Here is a 21,535-nt window from a genome sequence, read left to right as displayed (position 1 = left end):
TGCCATGCAATGTAATGACCGATGCTTGCTTATATGATATTGGCATCGATATGTTGGACGCGCGCTTCGCGCGCGAAAAATTTTGGCTTTTTTTTCGGGCAAGTCGTTACAGCCCCAAATCCAATTGGGCTCCTACGCCTTTGACTACACATATAGACAGTTTTGAGGCTGTTCATCGTGGAACATGCATTTCAATGCTCACTGATATGACGTTATATCTGCTCTTTGCTTTACAAATTCGAACACGCGTGTAGCGAGTAATTGCCAAGGGAGGGGCGAAGCCTGTAGGCAAACTATCTAAGCGAAGCGCCACCATGAGTTGGCGCGAAGCGTACAAGAAAAATTTTGGCCGAAAATGCCTCCCAGATCGCTGGAAATGACACTTCCCAGGCCTTGTAAATTGCATCTAAGCATTGTCTATTTTGAAATTACTAGCGATGTCATAAAGAAAATTTGCTCGGGGGGGGGGGGAGGGGGCGGTCGCCCCTTCCCGAAATGCGTCATGTTCCCCGACGACTCGGTCGAGTTCAAGACCAGCCACAGTTGGTTCCATATAGCACAATTGTTGTACAATTCCATACACACACGCGTTATGATAGACCATATATAGTATTTATATAGATACATTAGTGAGAGAGGAAAAATGGAAACGTCAAAAATGGAGTTGTCGGTGTAAGGGGAAGGGTGAGGCACACACCCCCTCCGTAATCCATCGGATCTGTCACTGGCTACCCTGTGTATATAATAGTGATCAGCGCTATGACTGTTCCTCTTTCTCTTCCCGAGGTCTTGGCTATATTCTACTCCCTCCTTTTCTCCTTTTCCTCTCTTTTTTCTTTTTCTTTTCCCTTCCTTTCTCTCCTCCTTTTCTTTTTTCCCCCTCCTTTTCCCTTTTTCTTCTCTTTTTTTCTCTCCTCTTTTCCTTACCCGGGGGGCGCGCGCCCCCAACGCCCCCCCTGGATACGCACCTGTTTATATGCCTATACTCTTGTGTGAAACTTAGAGAAACTTTAGAGGAAAACGTAAGACGGATTGCTATGACAAATGGCCTATTGGACCGTCTGCAAAGTAGTTTCAATTAAGAAAATAGAGGTAGATATTTCAAATAAAGTTTAGCTGCTTTATCAAAATGAAATATTTAGAACGGGAAGTTTACTGGGCTACTCGATATTATATATATATATATATATATTATATATATTCCCTAGTGTTTTGTGTTAACTTATCAGCATGATGAATGCATATCGATTCGTATATCTTAATGGGATCATGTTATTAAATTAAGCTCCAATCCCGAAATACCTCCTTCGACTGAAGTAGGTTGTTGGCCTATGTTAATGATAAGAAAAAAAAATGGGAAGAAAATAGACTAATACAACTAGGATTCTAGTCTAAATATTGAAAGAAAAAAAAAGAAAGATCCTTAGGGAAATATTTATAACTGCAAAGAATTTTGTCTTAATCGTATTTTTATTTTATTGTACCATCATTAAGGATCGCAAACGACAGTGTCGAAATACTAAGTTGACGGTTTTGTGTCATTGTCCTAAAAAGTCACACGTTTTTCTCCCATTATTCTAGAACTTCAACTTGAATTATGGTAATTTAGGCTTAAACTCCAACAGCCTTTTTATTGCCCACCTACCCAAAGCATTTTCCTACCAAATAGGGACCTTTAATTTGTGTTACTAGTTTAACGCTCTGCAGTGTATGAAATGTCTTGGGAGGGGTAGGGTAGGGTAGGTTATGGGGCGGGGAAAGGGAAGTTGGCCTACTATTAAAAACTTTACCAAGTTAAGAATGTTAATCTTTGGAATGAAATACTTTGACCCTTAAAATCAGGAGTTGAACTTACGCAACTTTTCTTATCTTTGATAATTCGAGAACTTGTATGTTGGTGACACTTTAGAAAACATCATATTACAGCTCGGCGAACGTTCTATAATACTCTACTTGCGTATACTAGAACCGTGCAGACTGGTAGCGCTTATTGCCAGCTAGTTGGTGTTTCGAACGTCGCAATATAAAAGATCTTCGTGAATCTCTGTGGTGGTGGAATATGTGGTGGTGGACAAGTTTAACTTATAAGTTAACACTGAGTCAAACTAAACAGCATTTCAGAAAATATAGCAAAAGTGACAATCTATTATAGGTAAGGAAATAATGAAAAGGGAAATTACAGAAAAAAAATCCAATACCCCTCCTCCACTCCCCTAATTAGTACGACGAGATTGTCGTCCAGGACATGGATGCCAAAGCCCAAAAAGGATTTAAAATATGTTAGTACGTAATTGGCTTCAGTAAATCACTCTTATTTATTTTGTGCTTGTGGGTTCATTCATTAACGCCGTCGTTTCAAATATTTGAAAAGAAAATTTAAATACGAAATAGTTAAAATACTCAATGTTATGCTCGAGTGTCATCATCCTCCCACCCATAGGCGTACGAGGCGGGGGGGCAGGGGGGGCAGACTGCCCCCCCAAATTTCCAGAGGACAAGAAATTCGGGCAAAAGTCCTGAACAATTCGGGCAGCCTAAGAGGAGAAAAAATATATTTTTTCTCCTCTTAGGCTACCCGAATTGTTCAGGACTTTGCCCGAATTTCTTTTCCTCTGGAAATATATATATAAATATGCAGTAGCTTGCCCGAATCTTTTTTCAAATTTTTGCCAGACAATTCCATGATTTTCTTTATTTAGCATCATGATGCCCGAATATTTCCGTGTAACACCACCGTAAGCGCAGTTCATCTGGGCTACCACGCTTTTTGCACGATCAATTTTTTTTCTAACTAGTCAATTGTATACTTGGACCAAGGGCGGCGGAACCGGGGGCACAGGGGGCACGTGCCCCCCACTTTTCCTCAGGTTAAAAATGTGCCTTTTTTAACATAAAAATTGAGGTGCCTCAAGTTAGCAAGAGGCCAGGGAACCAGAATGAACACTCGGGAAGGGCCGTTTCCGGCCATCTGAGGGGTATGTAAAACCAAAAATTTTCTAGTACGCTCCGCGCCAACCAATGGTGGCGCTCCGCTCAGATAGTCGTGCATACAACTTTGCAAATCCTGGTTAAGCCCGTGACTTTTAATGAATTTCTGTGGGTCAAACTCAAAGCTATTTCGAATGGAAAAGTTTGTTTAGATATTAACAAGAAAAAACTCTAATTCGGAAGATTCCTACATTAGCAACTAGCATGATTTCACCTCATTTTGTCTCAAAAGAAAACTTGTTCTTTGTTTCCCAATTTGCGCATTGGATATTGCAGTGCTAGTATGCATATTTTCCTTTAGGGGGGGGGGGGGGCGTTGATGGAGTGATGTGTTTACACAAATAAGATAATACAATAAGAGTTATAAAGGGTACTAAATATAAGGCTGCATCAGTCCAATCGAATATCTGCAAAGTGCCCTTTGATGTCGGTGCCCCCCCCCCCCAAGATTAAAAGTGCTTTCGCCGCCCTTGACCTGGACATCCCCAAAATGAGTGTATATAAGAAACGTATTCTTGTTCATGGATGGTGGGGGGGGGGGGAGGTGCCTACAAGCCTAGAAGTACAGGTTTATCATATTCTTTGTTATATTTTATACTTTTTTGTGAGACAAATTGCAGTCTCACCCGACACAGCGACATTATCCCGCCTACGTGTCGTTGAACAATGTATGTTTTTCTGGAGGTAGCTGAGTACTGTGTTAAAATAATAAATAAGGTAACTAAATAGGAGCTTAAAAAATATACTGTCCCATTTTTCCCCTTCAAAGTGATGTTACCATTTTTTCTTCTTCTAATTTACCAAATTTTTGGGGAAATGTAAATTTCTAAAACGTGAGATTATAAAATAAAGAATGTTTAGATGCAACTTGCAAGGCCTCAGAAGTGCCGTTTCCGGCAATCTGAGAGGCATTGTGTGCCAAAAATTTGCTTGTACGCTACGCGCCAACCGATGGTGGCGCTCCGCTTAGATAGTGTCACGGGAACTTTCGGGCACAAAAAGTTCTGCCCCCCCAAACTGAAATGGTCCCGTACGCCTATGCTCCCACCCCACCCACCCCCTTACCCTTTTTTGCCTAGTTTTAACTGATGTACCAAATATTGCTCAGAAGAAGATCCTTAGTACATAAACCTGAGAGTATTTTGCCCTCACAATTTTTTTTATCAACCCGTTTGCCAGCCATACTCACAGAGTTACATTAGGCATACTATCAACAGTATTGTTAATGGCAATGAACATACATTTCAAAATTCAGCACAAATAGGTTCACTTTAATCAGGTGACTGTCAACTGCTAAACAAAGATTTCATTCACAATTCTCTTTCGTATCATATTTCATAAATCTTTTAGAATTAACGTATAAATCCTGTTTTAATAAACAGCAATCTCTCTAAATCGTCTTCCTCAGTTAGCACAGATCACTTTATAGGCTAATATGGGTGGAACGTATTAAGTTAGAAGTTAATGAAGGGTGCATTAAATAAATTGAGAACTCAAAGAAAAATAAAACTTTTTACTGAGTTAAGATTGGATAAGGTCCCTTGAGGCGCCAGATGTTTAATATCCTTGCTATTTTATAGCCAATGATATAGCGAGGTAAATTACAGACTATTTTCTTCTGTCTCCTCAAACGTTATATATATTGAACAGAGAAGTTTCCTATGACATTTTATGTATCTGCATTTAACTGCCTTTGAGCTAAAAACTTGCAGTATATCATAGTTCTGTCCTCTCATGAATAACATTACAAACTAGAAGAGAAATGAAGGATTGAAAATTATGTTCCACCCACGTGAATGCTCATAAAAAAAAGCATGCATGCCTCATAACACTGGTTTTATCAGTAGCAATAAAATAGGTCTTTTTCAGTTAAGTTAATAATAAATTTAATCTTGCAACAAATGATCTTGCTATCATCAAAAGAGAATTTTGGGGGAGCTGGGAATGGGAGTAGGAGGGGGGGGAGGGGGGGTGGAGGGGATGAATTTTTACTTTATCTTCTTCCTTTAGTTCTTGTAGCAATGCAACGGTGGTGAAAGGTCAGGTGTGTTTGGTGCTCCCTCTTTGAAATGTCAAAGTTAGATGTCAGTTTATACAAGCATTTGTTCGTCGCTGAACTTCAATAAACGAGGTAAAATGATGAAAAGACACATAAAATCGAGTTTAAACAAAGGCCTCTTTATTTTCACAAAGGTGTTTCTCAAATGGTAGATGACGTCACATGACAACCATATGTCTCAATAAATACATTGCATCACGTATGCATTCATATCATACAAAAGGCAAAACAAATCCAAAGACATAATAAATGAAGCACCTTAGATTGACAAATGTAGAGATAAAAAAAAAAAAAAAAAAAAATCAAAGAAAGAAAACAGATGATGTTTACTTTGGTTTTGAAAATGTTTATCTAGACATATATACATGCTTCTTATAAAAGAAAACAGTTATGAATATACATATTAAGGGTAACATATTACACTTCAATGTATGTATTTCTGAACAGGTTATTTTCTTTTATTAATTATTCAACCCTAATTTTTTAATCTAGTTTCTTAAACTCCAGCTTTCTTCATAATCATGATTTGCTGACATTATGCAATATTAAAAGATTCTTTTAATTCACAAACATTACACTTATTGAGTGTGCAAATTAAAGTTACATATTCTCAATATACACTTTAACTAGCAGAAAGAAAGAAACTTTCCCAAATTAAAATAGTCCAACAAGGGGATAAATAATAGTATAGTGGACATACACAATATGGTCACTATTGGCCACAGTAGTATTATTATTACTGCACTTTAACTTACAACATACTATGAAAGCTAACTTTACATTATGTATTATAATAATTCCTGCTTATTAATGTACTTAAGAACAAACAGGGCACATCCATTCTGTGCAGAGATAACACATTGCCTCAACTTTGGAATAAATATATAAAACCACCCTTAAAGCAACAACCATACTTGCACTTGAATATTGGTTGTCCCTTTCCTAATTTATTTAATATATTTTATATCAATTATCAGTGCCCTATGCAGTTAATAAAGTACAACTAGATTTCCTTTATTCTCCTAACCCCATTACAAAGTAAAAGTTTTAATTTACAAGGCAACACTCACGCACAGAAATCTACAAAATTCACTTCTTTCACCCCATTTTCACTACAGGCACTCATAAAGTTATGGCACTTAACTGCACTGTAAACAAGTGTCAAATGTTAATTAGTGCCACTTCCTCCAATATGATTCAATAATATTTAACAGCAATTACATGCACACAAGTAGCAACAAAATCCAATAAGATTTGGATGTGTTATTATCACATGACATACCTTGTAACTTGGTGTCACACACACAAGTTGGCTTTCTGCAGGAGTATCACAGTATATGACACAGCATAAGTTCTTGATGAACTTATAATAAATGACATTTTCTACGATTGTTTAGTACAATCAGGAGAATGACACATTTAAGAGCAACTTATGCCTCTGTGCCTATCATTCAACCCATCTTTATCCACATACTCCACAATAACATGAAAGTAATTTTGCTATAGACTTTCATTGCAAACTAATTACCAAACAAGATAACCAATGAGAACCCATTTATCCTCTGGTTCTACCAGGGATAGACTCATCTCAAATAAGGTCATCAACAGATGTCAGTCACCTTAATTGATTGACTTTGCCTCATTAACTGGCTACCATTAGTCATACTTTTCAATCCTCCCCCCCCCATCCCCCTCCCTGCTCCATGGGTACCAATTCCATTCGGTAATGTGAATTACAGCCAAGCAGGAGAAAATTCCCAAACATTGTCACTCACTTGATGGTTGACAGTTATGCCCCTATCCTCTCCCCTACTACCCTCTGGTTACAAGCATGGGTACCAGGCAGGGTCCATGCAGCAGAGCTTGTCTTTTACTAGATGGTGCACAGATATGGTCCTCCTTGGGTTACAACCATGGGTGCCAGGCTGGGTCCATACGACAGAGATTGTCAGGGCTAGTAGCTGGTACTCACATTACTTTTGGACTACAACCATGGGTGCCAGGCTGGGTCCATACGACAGAGATTGTCAGGGCCATTAGCTGGTAATCACTTGACTTTTGGACTATAACCATGGGTGCCAGGCTGGGTCCATACGACAGAGATTGTCAGGGCTATTAGCTGCTGCTACTAAGGTACTCACTTTACTCTCCCCTCCTTCAAACTGAGCCAGGTCTGCGAGGAAAAAAGAAATAAAGTGAAAAATTTACAAATGTAATGATGACATTATGGATATTAATAATATAAACCAAACATAAATTTTAAATCCCCTGAAAACAAAATGGGAGCCTTTAAAATATGTTGGAATGAATTGGAAATATTACTGGAAAGACTTAGCAAAATCAAAAACTCATCTTGACCAAATAGATTCTAATTCTTGCGTTAAAGATGTTTGTGAACAAGAGATGACCTACTTCTAAATGAAAGATTGAAATATCATAACAGGTGAAGAAAAACAGACCCACTAGGGGTGAAGCAAGCTAAAAAAAAGGTATGCAAAAGTAATTATAAAAATTCCAGAAAAGTTTAGGAAACTGTAGGAGGAAATACAACACACAAAAAAGATCACAATCATGGAAATAAATCGAATTGGATTTGCAGGTATCCAAACATGTGTATGAATGTACATTCATTCGGTCCTCCAAGTCACGCAACACGCTATTGCGTGAGCTATTAAGTGTACAGTTATACACGTTGTTACTGTGGTTGCTTAATAAGTGCAGGTACACATATATATGCAGAGAGTGACAGAGATACACAAAGTGTCACTCACTCTGTAGTCTAGTCATGATAGCGTTGACTGCTTTGGTAACTGTGTTGATAAGGACATCGCATTCGATCTGTTCGTCTGGCGTGATCTGGAAAACGTCAACAGCCTTGGAATTGTCATCTTTCTTCTGATAGATAGATAGAAAGAAAAAAAAACTTATACAGTAAAGTGAGCAATGTGACACTGAATGGGATAGTATAAACCAGGGGTGGGCAACCTTTTTGAATGAATGGGCCAGATATAAGGAGTGAAAAATTGAATGGGCCGAACCTAACCAACAACCTACTGTTGATTTTAAACCTTTGATTCCGAGGACTTTCAAGCAATAGGTGTGTGTACTTAACCTATATTCACAAAAACATAATGTCAATACAGTACAGTTGATAATTAACGGGGATAATAGGCCTACCTGACAGCATCATTAGTGCCAATAAATTCTAAGCAGCTAGCTCATTTTTTTTGTGATGATGTAAAATAGATTGATTTGTTTTTTTTGAGACATCTCACAGGCTTCAAAAAAAAATACTGGCGGGCCGCATGTGGCCCGCCCCAGGTATAAACAATAGAAAAAGGCAAAGAAATTTAGGGTTAGAGTGGGATTCAAACCAGTGACCTCTGGATGAACCTTCCCCCTCCCACCCCTCCCCCCCTCCCCCCCACAAAAAAAAAATCAAAATCAAAACTGTGACTAGAAGTAGATATAGTATTGTTAGATGATAATGCATGTTGAAATATTTTTGCTGTACAAATGTTTAAGTTGTTATGCAGTAGCTATTTCTTCAATGAATAAATATGCTAAATTTGCTGAAAATTTCTGCACTCTTTGACACACTGCATGTGACCATCTCATGATTATTTACATTTCAAGGTTATAGATTATAGGACCCTAATATGCTACACAATTCCAAGAAATGGTCACTTCATCTGTAGACCTTAAAAGCATTTTAGTGCACCTCCCATCTCCCTTACAGCCCTTCTCAAAGTCCTTTCACTGAGGGTCACAACCGCCAAGAAACAAAATTTAGAATAAGTAATTTTAACAAAGATGTAGCTTGCTGATGGCATGAAAATTTTATCAATCTTGACAACTTTAAACTTGACCAATCTTTGTTTAACAGCCCTCACAACTGCTCATGTCGCTCAACTAGAGAACAGCTCTGAAACATAAAGGACTAACCAGAAACATGAATTCATGCATGTCTCTGCAAAAGACACCAACTCTTAGGGAACATTGGTAAATATACTGGAATGTATCTGTTTGAAACTGAAGTCAAACAGATAATGCGATCAAGTAAGATCATTCTCAAACGTACCTTCTTATCCCATGCTATGATTTCATCTCTCAGGATAGCTTTGAGCAGGGCTGACAGTTGGAAGGACGGCTGTACCAGACATCTGGCCGTAGCGATCATGGAGGCTGTCAGGACACCGTTCACCCCTACGGTGGTGAGAAACTCGGCTACGTTTGGCGTCAGACGGAAGGGAACAGGACGATTAGCATCCAGCTCTCCTGAAATTACAGAAATACTTTCTCTTTTCAAATATTGAAATATTTTGCATAATGTAGGTTAACATTGTAACTACACTCTCTATAATTATGACTTTATGTTACTTTAATGTCATCCCTCCCCCCCCCCCAATTAAAAATAAATAAATACTGGAATGTAAAAATAATAATAATAATAAATAATATGAATGGAATTGGAAATGGAATGTACTAAAAAGAAACAGATATAAGAATAAAATGGTGTAATCCAAAGAGCATCCAGTATTGGAAACACTGAGGGATAGAGGAAACATATAATGCCATCTTTTGGTCACAGTTTTTCATAAAATCCAAAAAGAAAATTTTACTCAAAGGTGAGAAAAGAATAAAGAGACTAAAACATAATTTACAAAGAGATGAATGTTCTGCATCCCATTCCTCTAGTATTTGCTCACCTGTCGTATCGTCGATGTCAAACTTGAAGTAGAAGACCGAAAGGAGACCGGAATTACGCTCCACCTGTAGAATCTCAGGGTTGAGCCGAGTCAAATGGAGGATAAACTCGGCCAGACCCAGGAGAGCAAGCTGGCTGGTAAACTGAGATGATCAAAGAAGCAAGAACAAAAAGACATGATGTAACTGGCTGTTCTTATCATCATATAGCTGTAACCACAAACTCTGTTTCAAATCCCGACAGGCCCTATGCTTTCTGTGTTACTTAAAGGTCATCAGTTTTGAGCCCAATTAAAGCCTGCTAAAAAATTGCTAAAAGTTTTCAAAAAGTACTTTCCTGGAGGTTTCAACTCTTCAAATTATTCCCTGACGACGACTGTCCGATTAGACAATTAAAATGACTCAACGAGGAAAAAATTCTTTGAGGGTGGAAGTAAACTTTTATCTTGAAGTTTCAACATGTATGCAACAATATGTGCTCTTATGTGTGATACGCACGCTTAGTGTTGCAGTGACACAAATGGTTTGCTGTGACAGGAATGGTTGGCTATGACAGCCACACACGAGTGACACCTACGATGACTTACCACTTTTCTGAATGCAAAGTAATCGGTAGCCGTGGGGAAGGTGCGGACGGCCCAGTCCTTCAGCATACTCCTCGGGACCATGTTAGATTGTACCTCTTTGAGAATATCCCGCAGGACCTGATGGCTGACCTGAGATCCCCTGGACTGTACCACTGCCAGCCGTTCGTAGTAACGGCTGATGGGGGCGTCGTATTCTACCTTGTGCTTCAAGCTCCATTCTTTGTAGATGTCCAAGAGAGAGACTGACGAAGGGCTGTCTTCGACCAGACGCATCTGAGGTGACACTGCCACAACCTTTGGGACCGTAAACTGTAGTTGTCGTTTGGCCGTCTCCTGTCAAGAAATATTTGGAAAATTCATTTCTGTGTTTTTATTATTTTTTTTTTTTTAAAAACTAAAGAGATAAAAAAAAAAGTTGCAAAGTTGGATCTAACAAAATTATGACACCCTGAAGTTTTTTTAAAAATTATTACCTAATACCCCCAATTTTTTTTTTATTAATTTATTTATTTTTGGAAAAACTGAAGATATTTAAAAAAAAGTTGCAAAGTTGGATTACAACAAAATAATGCCACCTGAAGTTCTATAAAAATTATTACATAATACCAAAAAATTTGCTGATCTGGCAGACAACTCTTTAACATAGCGCAGTTTGAACTGGAAATCGATGTACAGACTACATCTAAATAAACGGAAATAATTCCTTCTTTCTCACTGTTTGGAAAATCATTTTATTTATGGTGTCTTTTATAATATGGTTGAGGGTTAACCATGTTCTTTCAAATTGTTGAAGTTTTACTTAAAGGAATCTATTTTTGGTCTAAAAAGCTATTTTTTATGGACAAGCTGTAAATGTTTGATTAATACAGTTTAATTAAGCCAAGAGTATCAATGTCATAATCTAAAGTTCCATGAATTCAACATGGTTCGTTTTACGCTACAGCCTCACGGCTACCTTGTTTCGTTTAATCAGTGCAGGTTCACAAAACTGACGTCAAACGGTGACCTGCACTATATCTGTACTTTGAGGAATACCTGTCAGGGGTGACAGTCTCCTAAATTATTTTCCTTAACATAAAAAAAAAAAAAAGGCTTCCAGATTTGTATCTGAGTTTAATATTCGAGAAGTAATATTGTTGCACTCTGACTATTCCCTTTAAAATGATTTCTGAGTAAGACATACCAAAAACCTCAATTTGACAAAATAATGGCCACTTATTTATACAAAATTATCAGACATATTTCACAGCAAGTTAGCATTGATTTCTATTATAGTACATTAGACCTTTCATGTACCTGCTTTCCTAACACTGCCAGGAGCTACATGGCAAACATGTCAAATGTCTCACATACATAAATCCATTAAAAATTAAAAAAAAATAAATAAAAAAATATAATGCTAATGGCAACCTGTTATTCCGTTAGCTTTCTATGCTTAGATATCACATCTTAAATCATTGTACATATTCTACTTGTTTTTCCTTTATGAGGTTACATCCATTAACTACAGTAGCGTATGCCCAAGGCACCTTTATCAACACCGTATGGGGAACTAGGTCAGGTAAACAGTGGTTGGCACAACATGCATTGAAAATGTTGCCCACATCCCTAAAGCTTACGTGAGATTGAATAGTACAGTGGCACGCATACAGATTAAAGGATGACATTAAAAGTTTACTGTTGGTAATGCGACAGTCTGAACTCTGAAGCAACAGTATTGAGGGTCTCAGTGCAAGCTAATGTGTCTAAATCTCACATGGCTTTCAAGATATTGTGTCTTCAAAATATGCAAATATGCCTGCTAGTGGTTTGAATAGGACAAAATTGATGATGATGGTGATGATGATGATGATGATGATGATGATGATGATGATGATGATGATGGTGGTGATGATTATGATGATGATGTTGATGATTATGGTGATGATGATGGTAATGATGATGGTGGTGGTGATGTGGATGATGATGGTGATGATGTTGATGATTGTGGTGGTGTGGATGGTGATGCTGGTGGTGATGATGTGGATGTGGATGATGATGATGATGGGGGTGGTGAAGTGGATGATGATGATGATGATGATGATGATGATGATGATGATGATGATGATGATGATGATGATGATGATGATGATGATGATGATGATGATGATGCCGATGATGATGATGATGATGATGATGGGGATGATGATGGTTGTGAGGATTTCCAAATTGTCTTCCCTATAAGTATTAAGTCGTGAGGGCAAGTACTAGTACAGGAAACTACACTAGGAATAAAAAGTCTGACGTTTTCCAGTCTAGGAAGATATATGTTACTACAAGTAGGTTGAACGTTTATGATGTTCCTAAGGGTGTGAACATTGACAACGGGGGCAAACATTCCTCATACATCTTATATATCTCAAGGTTAAATCAACAAAAAGAGTAAAATATGAAAGTAAAGGGATTGAAGTACATGGCATCACATACCACTATCTAAAGACACTGGGATGTAGAGGGTACACGATGGAGTATAATAATGATAATAATAATGATCATAATAATAATGGTAATGGTTATAAAAAAACTATTAAAGATAATGATAATAATGATCATAAAAATGATCATAATAATAATAAAAATAATAATAATAATGGTATAGGTAATGATAAAAATAATAAAGATAATGATAATGATAATAATAATGATAATAATAATAATAAAAATAATAATAATGATGGTAATGGTAATCATAAAAATAACAAAGATAATAATGATAATAAACATAATAATAATGACAATGATAATAATAATGATGATAATAATCATGATGATAATGATGATAATGATGATGATGATGATAATGATGATAATGATGATAATAATAATATAATACTAATAATAATAATAATTACAAAGAGAAACAGAAGAGAAATACGTATAAAACAGATCCAAGATGACGACATAAAGATGAAAGACCTTCCCCTCTCCTCTAATGTCCTGTTCTCTTACAAGGTTTGATATAAGTCTTACCTTTCTTTTAGCCAGAAACTGATTCAGCATTCTTAGGAGCTGTAGGACTCTCTCCTCCCTTCTGGATTCTCCCATGCTAGCATCATTAACCACCAAATAAGGATAGATCTATATATAAGAAGAAAATAAAAACCCCATCAAATACAAATTTAACAGACTCAAACCAACCCACTCACCGTCAACTTAACTTGCATTGACGTTAAATTTTCAAGAAAAAGACACTTGTTTTAATCAAATTTAAAGAATTCCTTAAAAAAAAAAGCCGAATGCTGACACCAGGACTTATCTAGGTTGATAGCAGGAATTTAAAATGAACAACAAAGGAAACTCTACCTTTCCATTGCTTCCCCTGATGTAGAGCCTACGAGCAGCAGTGTTGTGTTTGTGTACGATCTCTGCTCTGGGCATGAACCTAGCGATGCGTATATTGTAATGGCTGTGTTTCGGTGTCAGGAACTCTCCCGGAAGTTCCACATCCGCTGTAGATGAAGAAAAGTTACTCAAAAACCGGCATTTATCCTCAATAAGGAATGACCTGTTGAGAAAAAAAATGAAGGTCAAAGGTTATTCAGATGCTGCAACTTAAAAATTTAAAACAAGTTTAAAAACATAATTGTATGATTATGAAGAATGTAACAGTAAAGTCAGGTACCCAAAAAAAAAAAAAAAAAAAAATTTCAGTAAGTTATGTTTTACTTTATTTTTCATTTATAGACATTAAACGGCTCGCATTAACAAATTGCAAAGCACAGAAACAAAAAGGAGTGTGAATGTAACACATAACTAATGAATATTCAGTCTCTATTTGTAAAGGTACACTGTGACAAAAGTATCCAATCAGGAGTGTAGCATATGAAAAAAATGGGCAAATGTCAATTTGAGAATGTGCAGAACCTGACAAGAGAAAGATAATCAAAATGCAGAACCTTTAAAAAGAGTAAACCCTTTCAAGCCTTACTTTTGATTTGACTTTTAAAGTTCGAGAGGCCATACCTTAACGATAAAAACACATGACTTACTTTGGTCCAAGCTTAGATCGAGCCTCCATGAGTTTGACCCATTTCTTGAGCATCCCGATTAGATTGTGAAGTTTCATGGCACCTGGAATGTCAAAGTTGAAGTCGGTCGTAAACTGGTTCTTGAGTTTCTGGAATACCGGGTCCTGGGCGGTGGCTTGGACCCTCCTCGTCCACAGCTCTGACGCTGCAGTCGAGAATGTCGACGCTACGCTGTTGACGTTCTCAAAGCCGACCCCAAAGGTCTTAACCAGTTTCTTGACGAAGCTGTGAGTGTGTGGAGTGACCTTGGCGTCGATGACTGTAGACAGGGCATAAAGATGGGGTGAATTAAAATATAAATATATTAAAATAAATATTTCTTTAATGGGGAACATACAGCAACAGTTCCAGTTATAAATAATACAGAGAATACACAAACGGTTTCATTGGGACCAACCGCTCAATCGCTTAATGCCATCAAATGGTGGATTACAAAATATTGCAATTTTACTCATTTTATAAGAACTGTGAAACAGTTTCAACATGATCTGTGATATTATAGATAACAATCAAATCAACTTGTCGTTGCTCTTTCCTTTTAATGTAGATTATTATGAAACTTGAGAAATTGAAGAGTGACATAGAAGAAAAGAAAAAAAAAAAACTGAGTGAGTGAGTGAGTGAGTGAGTGAGTGAGACAAAAATGCAATTTACCTGCTCCTCTGTTCTCAAAGGCAACTGCTTGACACTTGGTCAAGGCCAATTTCAGCTGTCGAAGCACCTCCTCGTCCCACCTCTCACGGAACCAAACCATCTGGTAGAAGGAGGAACGAAAATATAACATATAGCACGGGAGGGTTACAAGGTTTGATCAAAGCAACAAATGTAAGATTCTTTCCTTCTATTTGCAATTCTTTCATATTTAATGCAGGACGTATGGCACTGACTCTTTAGTTCTTCTGATCTTTGACCTCTTTTGAAGGTACCCTTTTGAAGGTACTTCAAAATGCCATAGAAATTATCCACAATGCACAGTATTTATTCTTCTGTTGTGATTTATTCTTAATATTTATACTCAATATCTCTCATAAGTAGTTTCACAAGGGTTAAGATTGGTTTTTCCTTTCATGTCTGAATCCTATGCCCTTTTTTCGCAGGATCTTTCTGCAAATAAATTAGTTGGAAGTGAAATTTACCTGATCCACGATGCCTTCGAGGGAATACAGTAATATCGGGTGCAGATCTCTCTGCACTTGCATGATCTTGGAGCAACGGACCATGGGTATGGAAGCCCTGATGGGACCGGTCGTGGTTGTACTGCTGGCACCGAGGCCTGCGGCTGTATTGGTGGTGGTAGTGGGAGCAGCAGTTGCTGTGGTAGCAGCAGTATTAGCAGCACTGGTGGCAGTAGTGGTAGTCTGACTGGCAGTAATCCCAGCAATAGTAGCTATACAGAAAAAGGAAAATCCATTATTAAAAATTTCATCTCTCGTTTTGCAATACACTGGGTACTGTAGAATATCTTACCGCAGTATGCTACGACTAAATATTAAACAATATATATTTAAACATCAATAACAAAGTTAAACGTACAGGATGACATCAGGAAAATAATCAATTTAACTTGAAGCAGATCATAATGATTTGGTCAATGTAGCACTAACCTCAAAACTGAAATATTCTTAAACATAAATGATTCCTTTTTGCATACACAACAAAATAACTCTTCATCATACCACAATTTCTGAAAGAGGGGGAACACACCCTCCCTTTTAGACCCCTCCTGTAAGAAACAGATGGTAAGTAAATAGGACCATTGGACCCCTCCTAAACAACCATCTGGATCTGCCAGTGTCTTGCCCAAACAATCAGAAAAATTCCTTCCTGACCCTGATACCACAAGCCTTGGTGCAAGGAAGAACATTTTGTTAATAAGTTACCATTTATCGTAGCTGTTGTGGTATTGTTACCATTTATCTCAGTGATTGTGGTATTGTTACCATATATCTTAGTGGTTGTGTTCCATTTATCTGAGTGGTTGTGGTGTTGTTACCATTTATCTTAGTGGTTGTGGTATTATTACCATTTATCTTAGTGGTTGTGGTATTCGTAGGCACTGTTGAAGTGTTTGCTGCGGTGCTGCTACTGATGATGACGGTAGCGGGCGTGGCAAGTACTGTTGTCGGTCCTACGGTTGAGGGCGCTGCTGTGGTAGTAACTGTTGCACTGGTTGCCAAGTTCGGCTTGGTGGCATTGCTAGTCGACACAGGCTGAGCCTCTGAGGTCGTTGGGGTAGCTGCTGTGGAGTTCTTTTCCGAATCTTTGAAAACGGGAATGAAACATCCATTGAAGCTAATCACTCTTATCATGGCAAGTATGATACATAATCATTGTCCAAAATATTTTTTCAGCTTTCAAATGACTCTACATTAGTTATATGAAGACACAAATCTTCTATATACACAGCTTTACCAGCCAACCAAACAGATAAGTATAAATTATAATTACTTCTAGTACAAATCTAGGATTCAAATGCAGACTGATTAGTATGAATTACAAATACTTCTACTGCAAATCTAGGACTCAAATACAGCCTAAGATTACAATGTTTGTTTTTTTTTTAGATTTCTACCGTTCAAGATACCTTTACAACCTAGGGCAATCTCAATGTTACATCCCATCTGTTAGTTATCCTCTCTTGTAGCTATTAACATTTTCTTGACAATCAACTGTTTTGCGTCTAACTTAAATTACCATTTCTGTTCTGTGCTGCAGCAGGAGGTTCGTTGTTGGCTGCTACCACCTCCAGTTTCTCTCGAGCTTTAAGTAAAGTCGTCGAGACTCTTCGCTGGCTGTTCACAGGTTCGATGGACTTGACTGAAAATGACAATTCCAAGAGAAGTGATTATTTTGCGGTGACACTTTAAAGTCAGATTACTCTCCCTAATTTTCCCCCGACGAATCACTCTACATTACACACGATCAAGTCAAAATGGAAGGTCAGTATGCTGCTGATCGAGGACGAAAATATTTGAAGAGGAAAGTTTCTAACCGGTGCTCGTCAGGAAGGGTTCCAGTTAACGGAACAGGGAGTTGTCCTTTACAATTAGACAGCACAGTTGTTTGGGTTTCTGTGACAACATTTTCTGTGGATAAGTAGTTAACATGAATTTGGCCCCAACTTTGGGCTAGATTTATTGGTTGGTAGAGTACAGGTCTTGTACCCCTGAAGTCACTAGCTGGAAGCACATTCAAGCCTCAAGTTTTTGTTGTTTTATTTTGGCTGTTTCTTTGCTTTTTCTCCAATCGTATACAACATCTCAGTCAACTCTCTTTTAAACTATCATTAGAAAAGGTATAATACAAATAAAATAAAAAATGCGAATTCTTTCGTGTTTCCTTCCTTTTTTTTATCAGAATATTTGTTACTGCTAAACCATGAGAAGAGAAGCTTACTCTTCCCAGGTCTTCCCAAATTGTCCTTGGCTCTTCAATAAACTTAAAATACTTCCCCCCCCCCTAAAAAAGACAAGATATATCAAACCACTTACATTTCTCTCGATGCTCAATCTTGAGGGTGAGGTAGAGGGTTCTGATAGGGAAGTAGAGGGCCTGAGGGTACACTTTGCCAATCTGGAGCAGAATGTTCATTATTCGATCGCCAATCTTGCTCTTGAGACACGTCAGCAGTTGAGGAATCCTGAACGCAACAAAAATTACATCAGAGAATAGATGAACAGTCCGAACACTTTATAACAACATCAGGGAGATGATGAAAACATACAAGGCTATCATTCTACAGAACTCGCAGAGCCTGGGGGCAAATTCAACACTCTGTTCTTTGATGTTGAATTTAGATTTCCATAGCAACCGTGCCAGAAGAGAATGTATATATAAATGACAGATGCTCTCTGTCGAGAGCTGAGTAGATTCCACTGTATCCATGTGAAATGTCTCTCTCAGAAGGTTATCAATTTTACAGATATAAACTTAATTTTATTTTTGTGTGATTTTGCCAGATTTAATATGAATCTCATCTTAAGCTCATGACACCAATACACAAAGTTTTTTTTACATTTGACCCACAATTTAGTTTTCATTTGTATAGTTTTTCACTCATTATTTGAGCTAACCACATGATCAAAGGAGATTCATAACATGCTTTTTACCATTATAAATTACCAAATGAAACAGCTGCATACCAAAAAAAAAAACCAAAAAAAAAGATGAAAAAAGAGAGGATTCTCAATATTCTCACCATGGCAACCACTGGCTAGGAGGCACACCCACTGTGTAAGTCTCCACTGCCTTAGCGAGATTATGTCCCGATTTATCGTCCTCGTACGAGAGCAGCCAGAGGACCTTGGCCAGATATTTGCGAGACTTGCCGGTGTTTTGATGTCTGCATGCGTGTAGGAAGCAGACTATCGCAGATTCTCCCATTTTGCTTGATCTGACGAAAGATGAGAAGTGGAAGTAGAGGATAGATTCATGGATCGAAGAAAACTGAGATGAAGAAAGCATAACTTGGCCACATCATTATTTTTTTTATTAGGATGGACAGGATGCAATGGAATGACAGTTAAATTTTTCTCGGTTTTGCTTTCAATTATTCAAGTTCCTGTTGAAGAATTACAAAATATTCTCTTACTGAATGAATATTAAAAAAGATGTGTTACAAACAGTCAAAGGAAGTGTAAAGTTGTAACACAACCATCAAAAACAAGAGCATCAATGACGCAGTATCTCAATACTGGAAGTTTTAATTTTGATTCCTAATTTCAAATCTTTGCTCTGTCTCTACAATTATCAATATCAATCATGGTACAACAAATATATAACTTGCATTTTTGCTACTTTGCCACGAATAGTCTCTGCAGGTTACACTTTATCCTGCTAGTCTTGCCTTTAGCGCTCATTGCGGGTTAGTCGAAAGAACGACGTTGCAAGGTTTAGTAATGTCATAGAATATTTAAGAACTTGTTTTTTATGTGGTATCCTTCATCTTGGGTCAGTCTCTGTTGGACTTTTTGGTCATATAGTTTGACGTCAATGACAACGGCCAAATTAGAAGAGGCGAACAACTCGACCATATTCTTGATGCCTGCCTTGAGAGCTAGGCCTATTGACCTACTGTATGTTACTGTAGACTGTAGACTACCATCAAAACTGTGTCCACTTCTAGATATCAAAACAACCCACGTTTTTCCATCTCAATTTTTCTGACAAGAAGATTTCATGGATTTATATGACTTGGAAAAAATAATGTAAAAGAAGATTACAAGTTTTTATATGCAAGTGATGGGTGGCCTCCTCCTCCCCTAATAGCCACCTCAGTTCCTCTCCATTTTGTTATTTTATTTTAATTCTTTGTACATTTGATGTCAAACATTACAGGTTCAAAAGAAAGCTAAACATACTTCTTATAACCTTATACATCTTATATCCTTATAAATAAAACATAACCTTATACAATTTTTATAGTCTTATAAAAGTTGTGATGCTATGGCCGGCTCCTCTTTTATACGTACCCATCAACAAACTTACCCTGGTCCTTCCTAGGAAAAGCTGTCTGAACACCAGTACAATGCTAATGTGGCTATCATTGAAAGCCTAATAGACCTAGGGGGCCTAGGCCTATATATATTTTTTTTTAAATGCACTAGGCCTACAGTAAGTAGCCTTCAGAAATACAAGAATGTGTATACGTAATTATACAAAATACATGAAGGGCAATCAAACAAACTTATCATGGCCCTTGCTCTGAAAAGCTACCTGAACACCAGTACTATCCTTGAATGGATGTTACAAAAACGAAGGCCTAATATAAATTAAATGCACTACGTAGAATTCAGCAGTATAGAATTTGTATATGTAATTAGCATGCAATACACTACACCTGGCGTACCTAAAATTGGTCGCGAGGGTAGCCATTTTCGTATATCTAACATGTAGCTGCCATGAGTCATAGCCAATCTGCTACAAAACAGACTTGGGGGCGGGGCTTAATCATCAAAAATGGACCTTGTTACTAAAAGTAGGGGCGGCAGCTCAGTGTTGTTTTAAGAAAGAAAAATCATTTAAACATCAAATAAAAGCCATAAAATGTCATATACAGCTGGTAAAATTCTTATTAATACCTACCTGTAAACAACAAATGAAAGTTTAAAATGTTAATAAAATATATAATACATAGGACCCTATCTTAGACGATACCACTGCTGACAGACAATTCTATTCTATTCTCTTTCATAAAACATAAGTTTTGGAGCGTGTGCAAAAATGGGTTGTTTAAACTGTATTTCAGACCAAATTGGCCCGATTTGGACATAAATCGGTGAAAAAGTCATAGAATGAGATAAAATTCTCGAATAAACAAGAGCCCAAGGGCACTGTGGTTCCTTGCTTGGGGTATATGACAATACACATCATATTATCAAGCAAGATTGGGCTGAAATAGTCCAAGTAATTGTCCTACATGTTCCCATAAAGTAACCAACACTATAGCCAACACTTTTGTGATCACAAAATGTGATCGGATTTTTTTATCAAAAGGCACTTTTGAGATCTAAATATGGCGTCGAAAATGTAAGAAATATAAGAGACCTACAAGCGTGTCAAAACAGATATGATAACAATGGTGACCTCAGATGACATGACCTTTAAGTTTCAAAATGTTCCACCACCCCATTCACAACTTGTCCCAAAATATCAACCATGTCACAACTTGGCATTGAGATTTAATTGCATTAAATGTCAAAAAATTAACTTTTGAACTTGTATGTAACTTCACACACAAAGGTCACCCGGAGGTCAACCAATTGACATTTTTGATCGGTGAGACCTAAATAGAGCATGACTGTAAAAATTCAAACATTTTTTCTTTGCTCATTTTCTCCCCCCATAATACTACTTTTTTAACATTAGCTGACCTTTGGTGACCTTGGATCACATGACCGTTAAGTTTGAAAATATTCCCCTATACCATTTGCAACTTGTCCAAAAAAATCAACCTTGTCACACCTTGGCACTGGGAGTTATTGCATTAAATGTGTGAAAATTAACTTTGACCTCAAATAACTTCGCACATGAAGGTCACACAGGGGTCAACCTATTGACATTTATGATCAGAAGGTACCTTTGACATCTGAAAATAGCATCGAAACTGTAAAAAATCCATAAAACAC

General features: G+C 37.4%; 1 protein-coding gene across 3 annotated transcripts in view; it reads right to left on the bottom strand.

The window, feature by feature from the left end:
- Positions 1 to 5,145: 5,145 nt before the first annotated feature.
- The window catches only part of LOC139958393 (transformation/transcription domain-associated protein-like), a 77,748-nt gene continuing 61,358 nt past the window's right edge, over positions 5,146 to 21,535 (bottom strand). For all 3 annotated transcript variants that reach the window (XM_071955444.1, XM_071955446.1, XM_071955445.1), the window contains 14 exons: positions 18,607 to 18,801; positions 17,900 to 18,048; positions 17,103 to 17,225; positions 16,432 to 16,668; positions 15,545 to 15,795; positions 15,063 to 15,162; positions 14,370 to 14,667; positions 13,684 to 13,885; positions 13,351 to 13,458; positions 10,342 to 10,674; positions 9,757 to 9,898; positions 9,129 to 9,325; positions 7,819 to 7,942; positions 5,146 to 7,220 (listed from right to left, as the gene is read on the bottom strand). In XM_071955444.1, the coding sequence (XP_071811545.1) occupies positions 7,111 to 7,220; positions 7,819 to 7,942; positions 9,129 to 9,325; positions 9,757 to 9,898; positions 10,342 to 10,674; positions 13,351 to 13,458; positions 13,684 to 13,885; positions 14,370 to 14,667; positions 15,063 to 15,162; positions 15,545 to 15,795; positions 16,432 to 16,668; positions 17,103 to 17,225; positions 17,900 to 18,048; positions 18,607 to 18,801 (2,569 nt within the window). In that variant the 3' untranslated portion in view covers positions 5,146 to 7,110. The remainder of the gene's footprint in view (positions 7,221 to 7,818; positions 7,943 to 9,128; positions 9,326 to 9,756; positions 9,899 to 10,341; positions 10,675 to 13,350; positions 13,459 to 13,683; positions 13,886 to 14,369; positions 14,668 to 15,062; positions 15,163 to 15,544; positions 15,796 to 16,431; positions 16,669 to 17,102; positions 17,226 to 17,899; positions 18,049 to 18,606; positions 18,802 to 21,535) is intronic.

Source organism: Apostichopus japonicus, chromosome 18 (assembly GCF_037975245.1).
Source record: "Apostichopus japonicus isolate 1M-3 chromosome 18, ASM3797524v1, whole genome shotgun sequence".
NCBI lineage: Eukaryota > Metazoa > Echinodermata > Holothuroidea > Aspidochirotida > Stichopodidae > Apostichopus > Apostichopus japonicus.
Note: the sequence above shows the minus strand (reverse complement) of the source record. Positions and strands in the feature narration are given on the sequence as shown.